Below are 24,766 nucleotides of genomic sequence, written 5' to 3'. Positions count from 1 at the left end.
AAAATTGATTTTCATTTTTTTGCTGAGAAATTATATTTAACATCCTGAATTTTATAATATAACATCCTAAAAGTAAATCAAGAAAAAAATATCTAATTATATTCGGTTTGCTTTTATATTCATTTTAAATCTTTTATTTTGTTTATTACTCGTGAACAAAAAAAGAAAAAATAATAATTGAAAGCATGCGTTTTAAGTCTTATTGTGCAAGGTCGACTAACACATGATGCCTGAAATAATATAGGAACTACAGATTATTCAATACAAGGAACTACAGATTATTCAATGCAGGCTAGATAGGTAACATTCATTGGCCTTAGTTTCTGGATATATATATGTGTACAAAAAGGATTTAGATTGTGCTGATAAATGATGAAGGATCAGGAGGAACAGAGACTTGAACACCTCCTTCTAACATCTGCACAACTTTCTTCATTCCAGGTCTTAAAGATGGTTCCTCCTGAATGCACCAAATTGCAACCATCACAAACCTCTCTACCCTTTTCATGTCTTCCATTGCCTCTTCATCTTCTTCTACTAAAAGGTTCAACTTTCCTTCTTTCAGGCAATCACATGCCCAGTCTGCAAGAACTATCTGATCTTCTTGCATTGCATTAATCTCAAAGTTCTTTCTGCAGCAAACTAGCTCCAGCAAGAGAATGCCAAAGCTGTAGGTATCTACTTTGGTTGTGACAGGCAGGTTCTTGAACCATTCAGGAGCTACATACCCTTTCGTCCCCCTGATTGCTGTCGTTGTTTTGGATTGGTCCGTCTTCAACAGCTTGGCTAGTCCGAAATCTGAAATCCTGGCGTTAAGAGATTCGTCGAGGAGGATATTTTGAGGCTTGATATCACAATGGATTATCTGGGAGCTGCATTCTTCATGGAGGTAAAGGAGCCCTCTGGCTATACCGAAAGCAATTTGCATTCTTCGGTGCCAACTAGGCCTTGAATATCCAAATATGTAGTTGGACAAGGAGCCACTGCTCATGTACTCGTAGACCAGAAGGCGATTTTGCCCTTCGTTACAGAATCCAACAAGTTGAACCAGATTCTTGTGATTTGTTCTGCCAATAACTTTCACTTCTGTATTGAATTCTGTGTCGCCCTCCCCCGCCATCTTATCTAATTTCTTTACAGCGATGAGCGGTTTGTCTTCGTTGGCTAGTGCCCCTCTGTAAACAATTCCAAAAGCACCCCTACCAAGTTCTTCCTTGAATCCTCCTGTAGCTGTTTCCAGCTCATTGCAAGTAAAATTCTGCAGATTCATTTCTGGCATGACATGGAGTTGCGGTACCATCTTTTGTTTTTGTTGGTTCCATCGAGTAAAGAACACGTAGATTCCTAGCAGAGAGAGAACAATTAGAAAGATGGAGCTACCTAAAAGCACCGATCCTGTTGTGATCAAAGTTGATCGATCACTCTTCTTTGCACTTGAACCGGCAGTCCAGTTACCTTTCCTTACTTTCAGCAGGGCTTTATCACCAATACTTGGATCTGTTACCCCATTCGAGAGAGGGCCTGTCTTCTTCCAACAGTGTCCACTGTTATAAGTGGCAACAGCACAATAGCAGTCACTCAAGCAAGCTTGTCTGCACCAATCCTCGTCCACTGAAAGAAAATCATCATAATCAGTATATGGAAAGTTTGTGTTAAGCATATCCCTGATCTCAAAGCTATCTATTTCTTGCGATGGATGGTCACAATCCTGTGAAATAAAGTTTCTCTTGCATCCCTTCCTCTCATCATTTGGATCGAAGAAAGTGTAACCAGGAGGACACTTGCATCTTGGTTTTTGGTCATCTCCTAACATGCAATAGCTGTTGAAGCCGCAAGCTCCACTGCCTACTGGTCCCCTAATTACCACGCAGATATTTGAGGGTATGAAGTTTGGCAAAGTCGTCCAGGCCTTAGGCCACCTTCTGCTACTGGAAGCAGTCTTTGGATAAGCATATTGCCTAAGAACTCCATCATAGTCCAGGGTTGCCCTCAAGTAGAAATCTTGGATTGATACCGGATTAGAGAATACCGAATTAAGCATGGAGCCATTTTTGGCTACGAGGTACATATAGCCAGACTGGTTAAAGACCACCCTAGAACCGCTTCCAATAGAATCCTGGGTAGACCAATAAGGATAATTTACTGCAGTTTTTGGATAACGTGTTGTGTACAATAAGAGATTCCCGTCAGTTTGTAGAATGAACGTGAATCTTCCATCTGAATAATTCTTTTCCAGGTAGGGAGCAATTAGTTGAGCACCTAAATTCAGATTTTGTGTGGGCAACAGTGTGTCTGTTGGTTCATCAAAACTCTGCCACAAATTGGCACCAGCTTGGCTTGCTACCACGAAGTTTCCCGTGTCCAGCATGGCTGCATAGGCGGCTCCACTTCCACCAGAAACTGATTGATCATTTAGAACCAACTCACCATCTCTGGTAAGTTGTACTCTTGATCCCTCCTGAACTAGATCATTTCTATTAGCTGACCAGACTATGGTTCTTTCGGGTATTTTGTTGAACCATATGGCAAGTAGGTAGCCAGCATCACCGACTTTTTGGAATCCAAAAGCAAATTCCCCGGATGGTGAAGTCCAAGGAAGGTTATCAGTTGCAGCAGTGAGAGCTGAGCCCAAAGATATGTTGCTGTGAGCCTGACCATTGCTAGAAAATGGCAGCAGCAGAAGAAGAAGGAAGAAAAAACAATATGGTAGTTGAAAATCCATGATGTGAAGATACTGTTTTTTAAGACATTGGATGATTTAGGGCACAAGCCCTCTTCTCTATTTATGCTGGGTATTGGCGTTGGAATAAAATATGAGTCTCCAACTATCCGCGTACGTATGAAATGAATAAATTAATGAAGTAAAAGTAAAGCATTAGAAAATTGTGAGTCTGATCAATAGTCAAGTTTTCCAATATTAACGTGAAGAAAGGGGTGTTCAAAAAAGAGAAATTATTAGCAATAAGTCTACAAATTTAGGATTGCATGTGCTACAAATTTTCTTCATTGAAAATCTCTAAAACCCTGGTCTTTCTGAGAAAATCCAACTAGAACTTGGAGAAAGAAATGCAAAAATGAAGTGTTTTCATACTTAATATCGTTAAATAACTGGTTTCTAAAAAAGTTATATATCATGGTCCTTTTCGGAGAAATAAAAGGACTCGAGAAAAATAACTTATTTGATGGTAAGAGATATTAAAGAATAAATTCAATTTAAAAGTTAAAGGAAATTAGCAAAAATTTAAAATAATAATTTAACTAATACAATTTTGGTATTATATCAAATAACTAGTTTAATAAAAAAATTTAAGATATTAATGATATTTTAAGATATAATTTATATTATTGTATAATAAATATTACTAATGAAATTAATAAGAAGCTTCCTTTTCTCTTGACCACTCCAATTACATAGTTTTAACTGCTTGGATCTAAGATTATGCTACAACTTTTTTTTTAATTAAAAATCTCTAAAATTCAAACAAGTTATATAAAAAATTTACCGTTATAACTAGTATTTAATCCGTAGTTCGATTCCTCTGTGTTTTTTTTTGTTTAAAGAAACAAGGTATAATGGATTCTTCAAGTTCATCACAATCATCAATTAGCCATGAAGATTCTTCTTTTCTACAACTGTTGCTTGTGCTTTTCTTGTCTCATTTTTTATATTTTAAAAATCATTTAAGGTCAGAAACTTAAATCATTAGGTTGTATTAAGAATGATTACAACTCCTGGCCGCTAAATGATTAGATGAGATTTACTCTCATAATATATTATAAATTTTTCAAGTCAAACTAAAGTATTAGGAAACCAACTTCCTTGCTTCCAGACTACAAATTTCATTAATTGAAGGTTTGGACACAAAGACTTTTCAAATCCCAACAGCTGCATTCAAGGTCCATATGGTACTTTTCATTAATTGAAGGAGGCAATGGTACATATGGTGGACCAAGTCCATGTTATTGAAAAAATTATTGAAATGGTAAATTTCGATGAAGATTAGGTAGAATATTGAACATGAACCACATAAGCATTGGTGTTTGAAACGGTGGAAGTCGTTTGTTCAACAGAGACTTGGGACCAGGGCAATAAATGAATGGATCCAAAGACTTAAAAATTGCAAAATGGACCCAATGTGGAATTGATTTAGTAAAAGCTTTTAAAAATCAATGGAAATCCAGTACTCAATCTTCTTTTTGTACGCGAAAGTACTAACATGCCTGGCACTAGGGGTGTTCACGGTCCGGTTCGGTCCGGTTTTAACATAAAAATTCAACCGAACCGGAAAATACCATTTCTTGTTAATATAACCCGAACCGAACCGAAAACCGGTTCAAACCGAACCGGTTTTGTTCGGTTCGAGTCGGTTTTTTAGCCTAAGAAACCAGAAAAACCGAAACTAATAAAATAAAAGAAAACTTTTGGGGAAAAGGGAAGGGGGAGGGTGAGTGGGCTGGAAAGATTTTGGGGAAAAGGGAAGGGGGAGGGTGAGTGGGGTCAAATGTTTTGGGGAAAAGGGAAGGGGAATGCTGAGTGGGCTGGAAAGGTATTGGAGGGGGGGCCGGCAGATTAAATTGTTGAAATAAGTCAATTAAATTGTTGAAATGCGTTCCAAAGGGAAGGGAGGTTCGATTTAGTTCGGTTCAATCGGTTTAAGTTTTTTAAAACCGGAACCGAACCGAACCGGGTGGTTTTTTTAAAATTTTTAATCGGTTTATTCGGTTTTTTTATCGGTTCGGTTTTTTCGGTTAATTTTTTCTCTATTTTCTCGGTTTAATCGGTTGGTCGGTTTTTTTGAACACCCCTACCTGGCACGGCCAATTCCAAGCAATGGCAAGGTGCACCCCTCTTCTTGACGAAAATGATAATGTTTATGATTTTTTATTCTTTAAAAAAAATGGAGAGAGAAAAAGGCAAATATATCATCACAAGAGAGCCAGTGGATTTTTTTACTATATTAGTATGTATCTCTACTTCAAATCTAATACAAAACTTCAAAACAAAAATGCCTTGTTCTGAATGTTCATCGCATGGAATATATATTGCTTTATTATGTTTATAGATTTGATAGACATGATCAATCCTTAGAAAAAGGCTTGTATGTTTCAAAATTTTAAACTTAATTTGAAGATGTTATTTCAATTTTTTTTCTAGTTAATTTCATATGTTTATAGAACTTTGGGTAGACCAATAAGCAACATTTGAGGTAGTTGTTGGATAACGTGTTGTGTACAGTAAGAGATTCCCGTCAGCTTGTAGAATGAACTTGAATCTTCCATCTGAATAATTATTTTCCAGGTAGGGAGCAATTAGTTGAGCACCTAAATTCAGATTTTGTGAGGGCAACAGTGTATCTGTTGGTTCATCAAAACTCTGCCACAAATTGGCACCAGCTTGCCTTGCTACCATGAAGTTTCCCGTGTCAAACATGGCTGCATAGGCGGTTCCACTTCCACCCGATTCTGGACGGATCCATATTTGTCTGCCTGATTGATCATTTAGAACCAACTCACCATCTTCCGTAAGTTGTACTCTTGATTCCCCCTCGTGGCTACCTACTTGCCATATCCTCAAGTTTAGACTCCCAGTCTCCTGTTGTCCTCAACGAAAGCCCACTCGCCGAGAAATCCCTCGTTGCCAGAGACTCCGGTGACTGCTGTGGTTCATCAAATTTGAATTGCTCTCCTGAGCAAGCACACAACATCATGGATTTTCAACTACCATATTGTTTTTTCTTCCTTCTTCTTCTGCTACTGCCATTTTCTAGCAATGGTCAGGCTCACAGCAACATATCTTTGGGCTTATCTCTCACCGCTAGGTTATGGCGTTCAATGAAATCAGATATTTCTCATAAAAAAAAATCATATAGTTTGGCTAAATTCCTATGTTGATACACGAATAACAATGACTTTTTTTGTTGTCGATACTAACGATGCTTGGAAAATTTCTCAGTCCATATTTCTCTTTCGATATATATTTCCTTTTTACCCAGGTATTTTGTCTAAAATAATTCGTCACCAACAAATCGTTTTAAATTTCTTAAAGCCTACTTGATCATGACCTGAAAAAAAACAACTATTTATTTTTTTCCTTTTGTACCTTATAGAACATTGAGTGAAAGTTACTTTAGGTTTACAAAGTAGTGACAATTTTTTTAAAAAATATGATGCATAATGTTTTTAAAAAATATCTTTTATTTAAAAATATATTAAAATAATTTTTTTTACATCAGTACATCAAAATAAATAAATAAATACTAAAAAACCATGAATTTAAGCCAAATGTACTTTTAAAATATAATTTCAAACGCAAAAATTAATGTTACTTAAACCAAGTGTTGTATTTTAAATTCTGATAGAACTGCAAGTTAGTTTTTGTATCTATTTTCTTGAGGAAATTTTACTGAGTTTTTGGATTAGGATAAAATTTGAAAGATTCAAAGTTACAGGCCCAACTCGTAAGCAAATCTATGTTTGACTATATTGACATTTTGTCATACTGATTTAATTGAGAAGGATTTTGAAACGGTACATTGAATTTGGCATGCAATTGTGTTTTTTCTATAATAAAAGATATTTTTTAACCATCTCATACGCCAATTAAAACCAGTTTTTTATTTTTTCCGGACTATCTTGAAAACACGCTTTCTATGTCCATTGAATACATTAAAAAAAATTAATAGATAAAACTATAGAAAACACAGCAACATAATGCTGTGTTGCTTGGTCTCAGCTGACATGCATACTGATCCGAGTTCGGAAAAGCTGTCGAACATTAGGAAGCGATGGCAGAAGCAGAAGAAGAAAGAAGAAGAAACAATATGGTGGTGAAAATCCCATGGTGTGAAGATTATGTTGTTCAGGAAATTTCAGTGCTCAAAGCAAGCTCACAACCCTTTCTCTACTTATGTTGAGTGTTGTAGTTGACCGAAATGAGTTTGGAAGCCGGCAAAGGCTTTGTTTCTTTCTGATTTTTTCAACTAAAATGGAATCAAATCCTGCAGGCCTGAATAATGTATACCAGCTTTAATCTTTGAAGTCCCAGTGTTGTGATTTCATGTGCAGAGGGTACTTAATGGAAGAATTAATGGGAGTCTGAAGAAATAAACTTTTCAGGATAATTAAATATATCATATTTTAATGAAGCATCTATCTATCTTTCTATCTATTATGAGTAATGGGATTGCATTTCTTTATTCTATTTTGCAGCTTCTTTATTTTTGCACCTAAAATCCCACCCTTTGTCACGGTAAACTTCTAGTTAGAGTTTAATAGCTATTACTTGTAGCTAACGAAAATATTTAGATTGTGCTGATAAATGATGAAGGATCAGGAGGAACAGAGACTTGAACACTTCCTTCTAACATCTGCACAACTTTCTTCATTCCAGGTCTTAAAGATGGATCTTCCTGAATGCACCAAATTGCAACCATCACAAACCTCTCGACCCTTTTTCATGTCTTCCATTGCCTCTTCATCTTCTTCTCTACTAAAAGGTTCAACTTTCCGTCTTAAGGCAATCACATGCCCAGTCTGCAAGAACTATCTGATCTTCTTGCATTGCATTAATCTCAAAGTTCTTTCTGCAGCAAACTAGCTCCAGCAAGAGAATGCCAAAGCTGTAGGTATCTACTTTGGTTGTCACTGGCAGGTTCTTGTACCATTCAGGAGCAACATACCCTATCGTACCCCTGATTGCTGTTGTTGTTTTGGTTTGGTCCGTCTTCAACAGCTTGGCTAGTCCGAAATCTGAAATCCTGGCGTTAAGAGATTCGTCGAGGAGGATATTTTGAGGCTTGATATCACAATGGATTATCTGGGAGCTGCATTCTTCATGGAGGTAAAGGAGCCCTCTGGCTACACCGAAAGCAATTTGAATTCTTCGGTGCCAACTAGGCCTTGAATATCCAAATATGTAGTTGGACAAGGAGCCACTGCTCATGTACTCGTAGACCAGAAGGCGATTTTGCCCTTCGTTACAGAATCCAACAAGTTGAACCAGATTCTTGTGATTTGTTCTGCCAATAACTTTCACTTCTGTATTGAATTCTGTGTCGCCCTCCCCGGCCATCTTTCCTAATTTCTTTACGGCGATTAGCGGTTTGTCTTCGTTGGCTAGTGCCCCTCTGTAAACAATTCCAAAAGCACCCCTACCAAGTTCTTCCTTGAATCCTCCTGTAGCTGTTTCCAGCTCATTGTAAGTAAAATTCTGCAGATTCATTTCTGGCATGACATGGAGTTCCGGTACCATCTTTTGTTTTTGTTGGTTCCATCGAGTAAAGAACACGTAGATACCTAGCAGAAAGAGAACAATTAGAAAGATGGAGCTACCTAAAAGCACCGATCCTGTTGTGATTAAAGTTGATCGATCACTCTTCTTTGCACTTGAACCCTGTTAGGAATCCTGTTAGAGATATATTAGGAATGAATAACTTATACATGAGTTCCCTAATGTAATAGGACAATGAATTCCGAGGAAGTGTTGGATTCCTAGTAGATGAGAATAACTGTATATATCCTTGTATAAATATACGATGCAATCAATAATAATTCTCATTCCAAGCAAGTTCTATTCTTCTCTTATCAATTTACATGGTATCAGAGCAGGGCTAATTATCTCTATCAATATTTTCATCTATTCTCTGTTTCGCTTCCCCTTCCACATCAGTCTTTTATCTTCTCTGTTTCCATCCTTTAAACCCAGAAAACACAAAACCTTCAAAGCATGGATATTACAAAAGCAAATCTCTCAAACCCCTTCTTTACTCATCATTCAGATCATCCTGGACTAATTTTAATCTCAAAGCCCTTAAATGGAGATAACTACTCTACGTGGAAAAGAGCAATGACATTGGCCTTAAACTCCAAAAACAAATTGGGCTTTGTCAATGGCTCGATCAGAGCTCCCTCAGAAGACAATGATCCTAAAGAACATGCAGCCTGGTCCCGGTGCAATGACATGGTTCATTCTTGGATTATTAACACCCTTAATCCAGAAATCTCAGATAGTGTGATATATTATTCAACTGCTCATGAAGTTTGGGAAGACCTTCATGAGCGATTTTCTCAAAGCAATGCGCCTCGCATCTTTGAAATTCAGCGCGACATTGCTTGCCTTTGACAAGAGCAGCTATCAGTTTCTACCTATTACACAAAATTGAAGGGGTTGTGGGATGAACTAGCCTCCTACAATGACACTGTACATGGAACGAAGCAAGAACAACAAAAATTGATGCAATTTTTGATGGGATTAAATGAATCTTACAGTGCCATATGTGGACAAATCCTCCTAATGAATCCTCTTCCTTCAGTACGCCAAGCATATTCCTCCATCTCACAAGAAGAAAAACAGCGCCTCCTAAGCTCAACGTATACAGGAGGTGATGATCCCAATGGTAGTGCTGCCATGGCAGTCCGTAATAGCAACAATTGATCAACTGAACATCTCAGTGCAGGATTGGGGAGATCAGAGCGCTTCGACAACTCATATAACCCACAAGGATTCAGGTCACAAGAGAAATCGGTAGGGAATTCAGTGATACGAGGACGACGATTTCAACAAGATAGACGACGCCCAACCTTTGGCAGAGGGAGTCCTTATTGTACACACTGTGAAGAAGCGGGTCATTGGGTGCAAACATGCTATCAATTACATGGGTATCCAACGGGTCATCCAAAGACAAAATATGGGTTAGGATCAAAGCGTTTCAATAACAATAAACACATAGCCAATCATGTGTCCACAGTTGAAAATGAGGAACCAGTTATCGGTATTTCACAGGATCAATTAAAACAACTTTTGTCACTGCTAGACAATAAAGCTAAAGGTTCTAGTCCTCATGCGAATGCCGTAACTAAACCAGGTTTGTCTAAAGTTACTTCCCGTAATTGGATCATCGATAGCGGCGCAACAGATCATATATCTTCTAAATTATTCACTGAGAAGCACACCCAAATGTTCATTACCACCAGGTACTAAAATGCCCAGTGGAGAAAAGGCTGACATTGTGGCAAAGGGATCTTTACCCATTAATTCTGTTTATTATTTACACAATGTGTTGTGTGTCCCTACATTCAAAGTAGACTTGTTATCTGTCAGTCGCTTGACAAGAGACCTTAATTGCTCAATAATCTTCTTTCCTTATTGGTGTCTATTGCAGGATCTGGCTATGAGGAGGACGATTGGTTTTGGGTAAACAACATAACGGACTTTACTATTTGGTGGCTCTGGCAACGAAGCAACATACGTCTCAACAAACCTCCACCATCAATCAACCAACTTGCAATCTCATCACCTCATCCACCAACCTTTGGCATAATCGCTTAGGTCATACATCACCTTCTTGTTTACGCTTCATTGCTCAAAATTTTTTAAATTTTTCCATTCAGTCCAATAATACTTGCCATGTATGTCCTTTGGCAAAACATAGTCGTTTACCTTTCCATTCTAGTGTAATTTCTTCTACAAAACCTTTTGCATTAATTCATTGTGACATTTGGGGTCCTTATCGACACCCTTCCATTTCTGGTGCTCGTTTTTTTCTCACTATTGTTGATGATTTCTCACGTTTCACATGGATTTTCTTAATGAGACATAAAAGTGAGACGCAATCCATTCTAAAAACATTTTTCCGTTATGTTATCACTCAATTTGAAGCTCATATTAAAATTTTTCAAAGTGATAATGGGGGAGAATTTATATCACTTCGCACTTTTTTTCACAATAATGGTGTTATTTTCCAACGATCTTGTGTTTACACACCTCAATAAAATGGGGTTGTGGAACGCAAACATCGTCACATCCTACAAGTAGCTCGAGCTTTAAAATTTCAAGCTCACCTCCCCACCTAATTTTGGGGGGAATGTGCCCTTACTGCTACTCACATCATTAATCGCCTTCCATCTCCTGTCCTCTCCTTCAAAACCCCTTTTGAACTTCTCTTTTCCAAATCACCTTCCTTTTCTCATCTTTGTGTCTTCGGTTGTTTGGCTTATGCTACCAATGTTCGCATTACCCATAAATTTGCTCCTTGTTCCATCCCTTCTATTTTTCTTGGGTATCCTCCCGGTCAAAAAGCTTATAAATTGTTTGATTTATCAAACAAAAATTTTTTTACTAGCCGCGATGTCATATTTCATGAAAATATTTTTCCTTATGCATTTACCCATCACCCTCCTTCCTCTCCACCTTACATTCTTGGACCCATTCCCCTAATCCATACCGACACCACCTCCTTTCCCTTTCCACCATCCTTTTCACCACAACCACCCATGCCTACCCAAATTCCCCTTTCAACCACACACTCTTCCCCACCTCCCACCACTCTACGCACCTACACACGCCGCCCCAAACCCATTACCCTTGACACTGATCCCATTGATTGCTCCAACACACCTTCCACCACCATTTCGGCTCAAACACCACCCTCCACTACTTTACCCCCTTTGGAACCAGGTTCCATTGCGCCAACCCCACTCTCTTTAGACATCAGCCCACCAAACACACCTGCACCCACCCCGCTTCACCGATCCATCCGCCATACTGGCCCTCCAGTCAAGCTTCGTGATTATGTTTGTTCACATGTTTTCTCCGGCCAATCACCCTCCTCCCCCACCAGGTCCTGAACAAAGGTAAACTCGCTATCCATTATCCAATTATGTTTCCTATCACAGATATACATCTCCACATCATTCATTTATTGCTCAAATTAGCCATACCGTGGAACCAAAATCCTATTCAGAAGCAGTTGCTCATCCTGAGTGGCAGGCCGCGATGCTCTCTGAACTACAAGCTCTTCAGCATAATGGTACTTGGTCACTCACTTCTCTTCCACAGGGTAAAACTTTGATTGGCTGTCGATGGGTATACAAAGTCAAGCACCGGTGCTGATGGCTCAGTGGAGAGATACAAAGCCCGTTTGGTGGCTAAGGGTTTCACCCAACTTGAGGGTATCCACTATCAGGACACTTTCTCCCCAACTGCCAAAATTGTTTATGTCCGTTGCTTGCTTGCTCTGGCTACAGCTCGCGGTTGGACCCTCCACCAATTGGATGTTCACAACGCCTTTCTCCACGGTGAACTATCAGAGGAGATTTATATGTCTCTGCCGCCAGGGCTTCTTCGACAGGGGGAGGAAGACTTGGTATGCCATCTCCATAAATCCTTATACGGGTTGAAACAAGCATCACGCCAATGGTTCACCAAGTTCTCTGAAGCCATTTGCTCTGCTGGATTCAAACAATCTCAAGCCGACCACTCTCTATTCACCAGACAACGAGATAAGTCCTTCACTGCCCTTTTAATATATGTTGATGACATTTTGATTACTGGAAATGATCCCGACAGTATCGCTATGACAAAGAAATTTCTGCATAGCCATTTCCACCTTAAGGATCTTGGCCCCTTAAAATACTTCCTTGGTATAGAGTTCTCAGCTTCTAAGAACGGCATTTTCATTTCTCAACGTAAATATGCATTGGAAATTATTGAGGATGCAGGATTGTTGGGTGCGGCCCCTATCGATACACCTATGGAACGTGGCTTAAAATTATCGGACAAGAGCGACTTGCTCAAAGATCCGAGTCGTTTTAGAAGATTGGTTGGTAGATTGATTTATTTGACAGTTTCAAGACCAGATATCACTTATGTCGTGCATGTTCTGAGCAGATTTATGCACCAACCCCGGAAGCTTCATATGGAAGCTGCTCTCCGGGTCGTCCGATATCTAAAAGGGGCACCTAGTCAAGGGTTATTATTTCCTTCACACACTGATTACAAATTAAGAGCCTATTCAGACTCAGATTGGGCAGGTTGCCCACTGACTCGGAGGTCTACCACCGGTTATTGTGTGTTCCTTGGACCCTCATTGATATCCTAAAGATCAAAACGACAGAAAACAGTCTCACTCTCCTCTGCAGAGGCAGAGTATCGTGCAATGACAGGAGCATGTTGTGAGTTGACATGGCTCCGATGTCTGTTGAGGGATTTAGGCCTTTTACATCATGAACCTGCGTTGCTATATTGTGATAACAAGGCTGCATTACACATTGCAGCCAACCCAGTCTTTCATGAGCGCACCCGACATATTGAGATGGACTGTCACTATATCAGAGACAAAATTCAAGATGATTCTGTGATACAAGACATGTTCCATTCTGCAACATCAATTGGCAAACATCTTCACCAAACCCTTGGGAAAAGATGTCTTCATTCCTATGATTCACAATTTGGGAGTGTAGGACATCCACTCTCCAACTTGAGGGGGAGTGTTAGGAATCCTGTTAGAGATATATTAGGAATGAATAACTTATACATGAGTTCCCTAATGTAATAGGACAATGAATTCCGAGGAAGTGTTGGATTCCTAGTAGATGAGAATAACTGTATATATCCTTGTATAAATATACGATGCAATCAATAATAATTCTCATTCCAGCAAGTTCTATTCTTCTCTTATCAATTTACAAACCCGCAGTCCAGTTGCCTTTCCTTACTTTCATCAGGGATTTATAACCAATACTTGGATCTGTTACCCCATTCGAGAGAGGGCCTCTCTTCTTCCAACATTCTCCGCTGTTATAAGTGGCAACAGCACAATAGCAGTCACTCAAGCAAGCTTGTCTGCACCAATCCTCGTCCACTGAAATAAAATATTCATAATCAGTATATGGAAAGTTGTGTTTAGCATATCGCTGATCATAAAGTTATCTACTTCTTGCGATGGATGGTCGCAAGCCTGTGAAATAAAGTTTTTCTTGCATCCCTTCCTCTCATCATTTGGATCAAAGAAAGTGTAACCAGGAGGACACTTGCATCTTGGTCTCTGGTCATCTCCTAATATGCAATAACTGTTGAAACCGCAAGCTCCACTGCCTACTAGTCCCCTAATTACCACGCAGATATTTGAGGGTATGAAGTTTGGCAAAGTCGTCCAGGCCATAGCCCACCTTCTGCTACTGGCAGCAGTCTTTGGATAAACATATTGCCTAAGAACTCCATCATAGTCCAGGGTTGCCCTCAAGTAGAGTTCTTGGATTGATACTGAATTAGAGAATACAGGATTAAGTACAGTACCATCTCTAGCTACAAGGTACATATAGCCAGACTGGTTAAAGACCACCCTATAACCGCTTGTAATAGAACTTTGGGTAGACCAATAAGCAACATTTGAGGTAGTTCTTGGATAACTTGTTGTGTACAGTAAGAGATTCCCGTCAGCTTGTAGAATGAACTTGAATCTTCCATCTGAATAATTCTTTTCCAGGTAGGGAGAAATTAGTTGAGCACCTGAATTCAGATTTTGTGTGGGCAACAGTGTGTCTGTTGGTTCATCAAAACTCTGCCACAAATTGGCACTAGCTTGGCTTGCTACCACGAAGTTTCCCGTGTCAAGCATGGCTGCATAGGCGGCGGCTCCACTTCCACCAAAAACTGGACTCCATATTTGTCTGCCTGATTGATCATTTAGAACCAACTCACCATCTCTGGTAAGTTGTACTCTTGATCCCCCCTGAACTAGATCATTTCTATTAGCTGACCAGACTATGGTTCTTTCGGGTATTTTGTTGAACCATATGGCAAGAAGGTAGCCAGCATCACCGACTTGTTGGAATCCAAAAGCAAATTCCCCAGATGGTGAAGTCCAAGAAAGGTTATCAGTTGCAGCAGTGAGAGATGAGCCCAAAGATATGTTGCTGTGAGCCTGACCATTGCTAGAAAATGGCAGCAGCAGAAGAAGGAGGAAGAAAAAACAATATGGTAGTTGAAAATCCATGATGTGAAGATATATACTATATTTTAAGACATTGCATGTTTTAGGGCACAGGTCCTCTTCTTTATTTATTCTGGGTATTGCCGTTGGAAGAAAATATGAATCTCCAACCATCCGCGTATCAAATGAAGATGGCAATCATGACTTTCTTTATGTGGTTGTGATTTTTCCCTTCTCATAAAGAGATTTCAATTAATTTCGAATCTTTTTTCATGCTTGAGAATAAACTAATGTTAAAAACCTTCCGCGTATCAAATGTTTCCAGCGTATTTGAGATTTTCGTATGGAATTGAAGTAATAGATATTTTTTTAAAATATTTTTTATTTAAAAATATATTAAAATAATATGTTTTATATATTTTAAAAATTAATTTTGATATCAGCACATCAAAATAATTTAAAAACATAAAAAAATATTAATTTTAAATAAAAAAATAAAAATATTAACTAATATCAAAATTTTCCAGTTATTAAATAGTCAATGCATTTATCTGCCAACCCAAAACCAAACTTTGCTTAGTTTTTTAAAATAAACTAATTAAAATTAATTCAATCAGATTTAATTAACTTAATAAAAAAGCCTGCGACCTGATCAACAATATAAAAACCTTGTTTAATTTTAAAAAAAAATAAATAATATTATTATGAATTAGCTTGAGTTATATCGTTAAATCCCGTTCGGTAAACTATATATAAAAAAAATGAAATAAATTATCATTTGACTGGAGGAAAAGGCATAGCAGCTTCCTGTTCACTTGTTCAGAAAAAGCTTATCGCAGCATTAAAGAGTCAAACATTAGGTGGTTGTAATTTTCAATGGTCGAATATTCCAATATATATTAACGCGAAGAAAGGAGTTCGTGATAAACCCATGCGAAAAAGACATGTTATTAGTTGTACGCCTTAGACCAATAGATAATGTCATTGAAATTAATCAGAAGCTTCCTTCTTTTGACCACTTCAATTATAAAAGTTTTCTTTATTGAAAATCTCTAAAATCCTAACAATTTATATATATTCTAGATTTTGTTTTGGGAAAATTCCACTAAATCTTGGAGAGGAAAACCCTTTCAAAAGGTGGCTGGTTCCAAGAAATTTTATGTATATATATATATATATATATATTCTAGTTTTTTTTGAGAAAATTCTATTAAATTACGGAGAAAAAAATAACTCGAAAAAAGTGATTTATTATTCAATTTAAAATAATAATTATTAGTTAAGAATTTAAATTTTTATTTATATTATTCTTTAAAAATATTAGATGATATCACATGATATAATGTTTCAACTCCTAGGATTTAGGATTGTGCTACAAGTTTTTTTTATTGAAAATATCTAAAAAGAATAATTAAAATAAACCTTTAAAGATTGATTTTCACTTTCTTTCTGAGAAATTGTATTTAACATCTTGAATTTTATACATACGTTAATAAATAACATCCTAAAAGAAAATCAAGAAAAAATATCAATAATTATTATAAGGTTTGTCTTTATATTCATTTTAAATCTTTTATTTTACTTATTACTCGTGAACATGAAAAGAAAAAATAATAATTGAAAGCATGCGTTTTAATTAAGCCTTATTGCCCTGAAATGATAGGAACTACAGATTATTCAATACAAGGTAGATAGGTAACATTCATTAGCCTTAGTTTCTGGATATATATATAATATATGTGTACAAAAAGATTTAGATTGTGCTGATAAATGATGAAGGATCAGGAGGAACAGAGACTTGAACACTTCCTTCTAACATCTGCACAACTTTCTTCATTCCAGGTCTTAAAGATGGATCTTCCTGAATACTCCAAATTGCAACAATCACAAACCTCTCGACCCTTTTCATGTCTTCCATTGCCTCTTCATCTTCTTCTACTAAAAAGTTCAACTTTCCGTCTTTAAGGCAATCACATGCCCAGTCTGCAAGAACTATCAGATGTTCTTGCATTGCATTAATCTCAAAGTTCTTTCTGCAGCAAACTAGCTCCAGCAAGAGAATGCCAAAGCTGTAGGTATCTACTTTGGTTGTCACTGGCAGGTTCTTGTACCATTCAGGAGCAACATACCCTATCGTACCCCTGATTGCTGTTGTTGTTTTGGTTTGGTCCGTCTTCAACAGCTTGGCTAGTCCGAAATCTGAAATCCTGGCGTTAAGAGATTCTTCGAGGAGGATATTTTGAGGCTTGATATCACAATGGATTATCTGGGAGCTGCATTCTTCATGGAGGTAAAGGAGCCCTCTGGCTACACCGAAAGCAATTTGCATTCTTCGGTGCCAACTAGGCCTTGAATATCCAAATATGTAGTTGGACAAGGAGCCACTACTCATGTACTCGTAGACCAGAAGGCGATGTTGCCCTTCGTTACAGAATCCAACAAGTTGTACCAGATTCTTGTGATTTGTTCTGCCAATAACTTTCACTTCTGTATTTAATTCTGTGTCGCCCTCCCCGGCCATCTTTTCTAATTTCTTTACGGCGATGAGCGGTTTGTCTTCGTTGGCTAGTGCCCCCCTGTAAACAATTCCAAAAGCACCCCTACCGAGTTCTTCCTTGAATCCTCCTGTAGCTGTTTCCAGCTCTTTGTATGTAAAATTCTGCAGATTCATTTCTGGCATGACATGGAGTTGCGGTACCACCTTTTGTTTTTGTTGGTTCCATCGAGTAAAGAACACGTAGATTCCTAGCAGAGAGAGAACAATTAGAAAGATGGAGCTACCTAAGAGCACCGATCCTGTTGTGATTGATGGAAATACAATGTTCTTAACACTACAGTTTTCGTATAGAAGAAACAGCAGAATTAAGGTGGCAGAGTTGAGTAGAAAGATCAATATATTTCATTAACTTCAAATGCCTATATATAGGCTTACATAGAACTTGAAATGAATTAAAACTCTCAATAAACTTGAGAGATTACTGGAATTGAAATTCTAGACTAAGCAGAATGTTTCTGCTGCAAATCCTGAAGGAAATAAACTGTTACAGAATTCAAATATTCAAAACTGATCTTAATTCTATCTATCTAAAGGCAAAATCTCATAATTCTAACACTCCTCCTTGAGACTTGCCTTAGACAAACCAAGTTTCATCCTTAGAAATGCCAGTCTTGATCTAGGAAGAGCTTTAGTCATTATATCAGCAAGTTGAACATCTGTTGGACAGTAGTGTAGCTTTATAAGCTTGTTCTTCTCAGCTTCTCTTATAGAATGAAACTTCACGTTGATGTGCTTGGTTCTGCCATGTTGAACCGGATTTAGAGCAATAGCAATGGCAGATTTGTTGTCACAATAAAGCTCAGTTTCTGAGCTTTGTTCTTGACCCAAATCAGCAAGCAATTTGTTCAACCAAATTGCTTGATTTGCAGCAGCTGCCATGGAGATATACTCTGCTTCAGCAGTTGATTGTGCCACCACCTCTTGCTTCTTTGCATTCCAACAGATTGCACCTGAACCAATATTAAAAACATACCCAGAGGTGCTCTTCATGTCATCAACACTCCCTGCCCAGTCATTGTCTGCATAACCAATTAGATTTACTCCTCCTGTCTTCAAGTACCAGATGCCAAGATCAGCTGTTCCTCTGATGTACTTCAACACCCTTTTAGCAATTCCCATGTGAATATTGCTAGGTGAGCTCATGAACCTTGACAGCAAACCAGCTGGAAACATTAAGTCAGGTCTAGTTGCTGTCAAGTATAGTAAACTGCCCACTAAGCTTCTAAATCCATAAGGATCTTCAAGTTTCTCTCCATCATTCTTTGAAACCTTTTCATTTTGAGCCAAAGGAGTTGCTACTTCTTTGCATGACTCAAGTTTGAACTTCTTGAGTATATCAACAACATATTTCATTTGTGAAACAAAAATGCCCGAACTACATTGATGTATTTCCATTCCAAGAAAGTAGTTCATAATGCCAAGATCAGACATTTCAAAAACATCTTGCATTTCAATTTTGAACTCTTCCAGCAACCTTGCATTGCTTCCAGTAACTAGCATGTTGTCTACATAGAGTGATATCACCAGCTGCAAACCATCTTCATCTTGTTTCAGATATAGGGTAGCTTCATTTTCACTTCTTTTGAATCCTAGTTGAATCAAATGAGTATCAATTCTGCTGTACCAAGCCCTTGGTGCTTGCTTCAAACCATAAAGAGCTTTGTGTAACTTGTAAACTTTGTGTTCATCACCAACAACAACAAAGCCTTCTGGTTGCTGAACATAAATTTCTTCAAGTAGTATTCCATTTAGAAAAGCAGACTTCACATCTAAATGATATACTCTCCATCCTTTTTGTCCCGCCAGAGCAAGTAGGAGTCTTATAGTGTCATGCCTAGCTACTGGTGCGAAAGTATCTCCATAATCCACTCCAGCAACTTGAGCAAAGCCTTTAACAACCAATCTAGCCTTGTGTTTGAAGATTGAACCATCTGGATTGAATTTGGTTCTGAAAACCCACTTCACTCCAATTTCCTTTTTATCTCCAGGAAGTTCAGTCAATCTCCAAGTCCCATTTCTTTCAATGGAATCAATTTCTGATTTCATTGCTTCAATCCAAGCTGGATCTCCTGCAGCTTCAGAGTAATTTGTAGGCTCAGCATGTACAAGGTTACATCTTTCATACACATCAGACAATTGTCTAACATTAAGTACTGTTGTATCTGAAGTTGCTTCAATGGCTTGTTGATCTTCAACATCAATACTTTGTACTGGTGATTCAAGTGCAGCTGTGATAGTCTGTTGAACTCCTTTTAAGTCCCAATTCCAGCAGGCATTTTCATCAAATTGCACATCTCTGCTGACCTGAATTTTAGCTGAATTCAGATTGAAAATTCTGTAACCTTTTGATTATGTTGCATATCCCACAAGAATCCCTTTTTCTGCTCTTGCATCCAGTTTTCCTCTTTTGGCAGATGGAACATGAAAATAGCACAATGATCCAAACACTTTTAAATGTTTGGCAGTAGGTCGGACTCCAGACCATGCCTCCAATGGTGTTTTGTTTTGAACAGACTTAGTTGGAAGTCTATTAAGCAAGTATACTGAAGTATTTACTGCTTCAGCCCATAGAAACCTTGGCAACTTCTTTTCAAACAATATACATCTGGACATCTCCATCACTGTTCTATTCTTCCTTTCAGAAACTCCATTCTGTTGTGGAGAGTAAGGGATCGTCAGCTGGTGTACAATCCCAGCTTCTAAACAGAAGGCATTAAACTCCTTCGAAATATACTCTCCACCATTATCAGTTCTCAACATTTTGATCTTCTGACCACTTTGAGTTTCAGCCATGCTTTTGAAGTTTTTGAACATAGATAGAGCTTGTGACTTATTTTTCAGAAAATAAACCCAAGTCATTCTACTGAAGTCATCAATGAATAATATAAAATACACATTATTATTCAAAGAAGCTGTGCTCATAGGTCCACATATGTCTGAGTGAACCAGCTCCAGCATGTGTGTTGCTCTTTTGGATATACCTTTAGGAAATGGTTGTCGATGCTGCTTTCCCAGTTCACAACTTCCACATGTATGAGCAGTAACATGAATTGCAGACATGTTTTCTACCATTCCAATATCATACAGCAACTTTAATGAATTAAGATTGTAATGACCGAATCTTTTGTCCCAAAGAATGTTTTCATCAATCTTTGCACTAAACACATGTCCATTAACAGCATCAAGCTTCAAATAGAAGCTATTACCATCCATTTTGATTTTTGCTATCTCTGAATTATGTGTATTAGTGATAAAGCAAAATTTCTCTTTAAAAGAGACTTCATAACCATTCTTGAGCATTTGTGCAACACTAAGGTGATTTTGATCTAGTTCAGGAATGTAAAGAACATTTGTGATGGTTTTAATACCTCTATTTGTGCTGACTGCAACAGTTCCTTTCCCCTTAGCTTACACAATATCTCCATTTCCCAGCTTAATCTTCGGTTGAACTGATTTGTCAATAGAGGAGAAAATTGACAGAAATTTAGACATGTGACTTGTGCAGCCACTGTCTATAAGCCATGTATTCAGTTCAGAGGTATTGCTAGCTTGTGTTGCCATAAACAAATGCTCCTCCTCATCTTTGCCTTCTTCAGAAACATTTGCTTGTTGTTGTATTTGTTGCTGAGGTTGTTTCTTCTTGATTCTGCAAAATTTCTCACTGTGACAGAGATTATTACAGAATAAACACTGAAGAGAAGGTTTCCCCTTAAACCAGCAATCTTTCTCAGTATGGTTAGTTCTTCTGCAATAAGAACATGGTGAGAAAGTCTGTCTTTTTGAAGGTATACTTGATTTCCTTTTAGCATACTTGACAGGTTTGTTCCTTGATAGGTTACCAGCACTCCTTTCCCTGTTGTTTGCTTGGAAAGCCCCTTCAACTGCCTCATCATCTCTCATATGAACTCTTTGCTTCTAAATATGAAGTTTGCTAATTAACTCAGCAATAGTCAGACTTTGCAGATCGCAAGATTCTTCTATTGCTGAAATCTTAGCTTCAAACTTTTGAGGAACAGACATCATAAGTTTTTCTACTACCTTGTGATATTCAAATGTGTTTCCAAGAAGCATCATTTGATTTACAACATCCATTAACCTGCCAGAATAATCTTTGACAGATTCATTGTCTTTCATCTTCATCAACTTAAATTCCCTCTTAAATGCAAGAAGTTTAACTGCTTTGACTCTGTTGCTGCCTTCAAATTCAACTTGAAGCTTATCCCATACTTGTTTTGGTGTTTCCAGATTCATTATTTTTGTAAAAATATGATCTACAAGACCAGAATGAAGACAGGTAATGGCTTTGTCCTTCTTGAGTTTTTCTTCTTCATGTGCTTTCATTTGAGCAATTGTAGGATTTGCATTCAATGGTGGAGGATCAGAATCAGTTGCCACAACATTCCATAAGCCATGAGATCTTAGATAAAATCTCATTTTGATAGCCCAAATATGATAGAGTTCACCACTAAACATTGGAATTGCAGAAACAATATTGTTTGAAGAAGACATTTGACAAAAAACAGAAAGAAAATATCTCTCAAGTGTTTCGCTCACCCTCTTTGTGTTTACCTCACCCTCTCTATTGTTATCACTCAAAAGAAAGAAAATTTGTTTGCCCCACAGCCCGTAGGATCTATATGCTCTGATACTACTGATGGAAATACAATGTTCTTAACACTACAGTTTTCGTATAAAAGAAACAGCAGAATTAAGGTGGCAGAGTTGAGTAGAAAGATCAATATATTTCATTAACTTCAAATGCCTATATATAGGCTTACATAGAACTTGAAATGAATTAAAACTCTCAACAAACTTGAGAGATTACTGGAATTGAAATCCTAGACTAAGTAGAATGTTTCTGCCAAATCCTGAAGGAAATAAACTGTTACAGAATTCAAATATTCAAAACTGATCTTAATTCTATCTATCTAAAGGCAAAATCTCATAATTCTAACAGTGATCAAAGTTGATCGATCACTCTTCTTTGCACTTGAACCTGCAGTCCCCCAGTTGCCTTTCCTTACTTTCAGCAGGGCTTTATCACCAATACTTGGATCTGTTACCCCATTCGAGAGAGGGCCTGTCTTCTTCCAACAGTGTCCACTGTTATAAGTGGCAACAGCACAATAGCAGTCACTCAAGCAAGCTTGTCTGCACCAATCCTCGTCCACTGAAAGAAAATCATCATAATCAGTATATGGAAAGTTTGTGTTAAGCATATCCCTGATCATAAAGTTATCTATTTCTTGCGATGGATGGTCACAATCCTGTGAAATAAAGTTTTTCTTGCATCCCTTCCTCTCATCATTTGGATCGAAGAAAGTGTAACCAGGAGGACACTTGCATCTTGGTCTTTGGTCATCTCCTAACATGCAATAACTGTTGAAGCCGCAAGCTCCACTGCCTACTGGTCCCCTAATTACCACGCAGATATTTGAGGGTATGAAGTTTGGCAAAGTCGTCCAGGCCAGAGGCCACCTTCTGCTACTGGAAGCAGTCTTTGGATAAGCATATTGCCTAAGAACTCCATCATAGTCTATGGTAGCCCTCAAGTAGAAATCTTGCATTGATACTGAATTAGAGAATAACGAATTAAGCATAGTGCCATTTTGGGCTACGAGGTACATATAGCCAGACTGGTTAAAGACCACCCTATAACCGCTTCCAATAGAATCCTGGGGAGACCAATAAGCATAATTTACTGTAGTTGTTGGATAACGTGTTGTGTACAATGAGAGATTCCCGTCAGTTTGTAGAATGAACATGAATCTTCCATGTGAATAATTCTTTTCCAGGTAGGGAGCAATTAGTTGAGCACCTAAATTCAGATTTTGTGTGGGCAACAGTGTGTCTGTTGGTTCATCAAAACTCTGCCACAAATTGGCACCAGCTTGGCTTGCTACCACGAAGTTTACCGTGTCAAGCATGGCTGCATAGGCGGCTCCACTTCCACCCGATTGTGGACGGATCCATATTTGTCTGCCTGATTGATCATTTAGAACCAACTCACCATCTTTCGTAAGTTGTACTCTTGATCCCCCCTGAACTGGATCATTTCTATTAGCTGACCAGACTATGGTTCTTTCGGGTATTTTGTTGAACCATATGGCAAGTAGGTAGCCAGCATCACCCACTTGTTGGAATCCAAAAGCAAATTCCCCAGATGGTGAAGTCCAAGGAAGGTTATCACTTGCAGCAGTGAGAGATAAGCCCAAAGATATGTTGCTTGGATTTAACTGTTTTACACAGTTTTAACTGCTTGGATTTAAGATTCCGCTGCAACTTTTTTTTATATTAAAAATCTCTAAAATCCTAATAACAAGTTATATAAAAAAATATCACTAATGAAATTAATCAGAAGCTTCCTTTTTTTTTACACTCCAATTACACAGTTTTAGCTGTTTGGATCTAAGATTCTGCTGCAACTTCTTTTTTATATATATATATAAAAAATGTCTAAAATCCTAATAAATAGTTATATAAAAAATATTACTAATGAAATTAATAAGAAGCTTCCTTTTCTCTTGACCACTCCAATTACATAGTTTTAACAGCTTAATTGGATCTAAGATTATGCTACAACTTCTTCTTTTTTTAATTAAAATCTCTAAATTCCTAACAAGGTATATAAAAAATTTACCGTTATAACTAGTATTTAATTCGTAGTTTGATTCCTCTGTGTTTTTTTTTAAAAAAAAAAAAACAAGGTATAATGGATTCTTCAAGTTCATCACAATCATCAATTAGCCATGAAGATTCTGTTGTGCATACTGGACCGAAAGCAAACACAAAAATAACACAAACAAGCAGATTTACGTGGTCCCCCAAAACCGGGTATGTCCACGGAGGTAGCAGATTATATATTATTGGAGGAATGATACAAACACTCAACTCAACCAAGTATAATCCCACAAAACTCAGTGTTTCACTCTTACACTCAGTGTTTCTCTCAAATCTGTATTTTTCACTCTCACACACGTTGCTCTTCACTTGCACTTCACGTACACTCACAACACACTCTTGCACTCTCTTTGTCTCCATTTATAGGAGAAGTGAAAGCTTTTGGCAGCAACCCATGTGCAGAACCAACAACTACAATAAATATTGTGGTTGCAAAAGAGAGGGGTGGTTGAGAAAAATGTTGACAATTGCAAATGTTGACAATTTGCTACAGATTCTTCTTTTCTACAACTGTTGCTTGTGCTTTTTGTAATGTTTTGAATTTAAGAGTAGGAAAAGGCAATAAAGCCCTTGGAGGTTTAAAGAGTAAGTATAATTAAATGGGGGGTATTGTGGTAATTGGACAATAGTTGATAAATATAAATAGAAAAAAATAAAAGAAAAAAGAAGAGACCTGCAAGTTTTGAGAGAGAGTCGGCAGGAGTGAAGAGAGAAGAAAAGGGAAATAGAAAGGAATTGAAGAAAATAAGTTAAAAGAGTAAGATGTATGCTTTAATATGTGTAATATGTTTCCTTTAGCTTTAAATTTCAGTTTTGA

General features: G+C 37.7%; 2 protein-coding genes and 1 pseudogene across 2 annotated transcripts; all 3 read right to left on the bottom strand.

Moving 5' to 3' along the window:
• Window positions 1-248: 248 nt before the first annotated feature.
• Window positions 249-2,941, bottom strand: LOC118032018 (G-type lectin S-receptor-like serine/threonine-protein kinase LECRK2). Its single transcript, XM_035036576.2, has one exon. It carries the CDS (start codon window positions 2,720-2,722, stop codon window positions 353-355), a length of 2,370 nt encoding a protein of 789 aa, XP_034892467.1. The 5' UTR covers window positions 2,723-2,941; the 3' UTR covers window positions 249-352.
• A 2,220-nt stretch (window positions 2,942-5,161) lies between these two features.
• On the bottom strand, window positions 5,162-14,774 carry LOC118032009 (G-type lectin S-receptor-like serine/threonine-protein kinase LECRK3; annotated as a pseudogene).
• Window positions 14,775-16,464: 1,690 nt separating this feature from the next.
• Window positions 16,465-24,309, bottom strand: LOC118032008 (G-type lectin S-receptor-like serine/threonine-protein kinase LECRK2). Its single transcript, XM_035036568.2, has 4 exons — window positions 24,040-24,309; window positions 22,224-23,504; window positions 19,168-19,171; window positions 16,465-17,507 (listed from the first exon to the last, which is right to left on the bottom strand). Exons 1-4 carry the CDS (start codon window positions 24,307-24,309, stop codon window positions 16,465-16,467), a joined length of 2,598 nt encoding a protein of 865 aa, XP_034892459.1.
• Between the last annotated feature and the right edge of the window lie 457 nt (window positions 24,310-24,766).

The sequence above is a fragment of the Populus alba genome, chromosome 2 (genome assembly GCF_005239225.2).
Source record: "Populus alba chromosome 2, ASM523922v2, whole genome shotgun sequence".
Classification (NCBI taxonomy): domain Eukaryota; kingdom Viridiplantae; phylum Streptophyta; class Magnoliopsida; order Malpighiales; family Salicaceae; genus Populus; species Populus alba.
Note: the sequence above shows the minus strand (reverse complement) of the source record. Positions and strands in the feature narration are given on the sequence as shown.

Bases quoted from the DNA above. Each gene is read 5' to 3' on its own strand.
- LOC118032018 (XM_035036576.2), bottom strand. From the start codon at position 2,722: ATGGATTTTCAACTACCATATTGTTTTTTCTTCCTTCTTCTTCTGCTG.
- LOC118032008 (XM_035036568.2), bottom strand. From the start codon at position 24,309: ATGGAGACAAAGAGAGTGCAAGAGTGTGTTGTGAGTGTACGTGAAGTG. The intron at 23,505-24,039 runs GTATGCACAACA...TGTGTAAAACAG, and splicing joins TTGTGTTTGCTTTCGGTCCA to TTAAATCCAAGCAACATATC.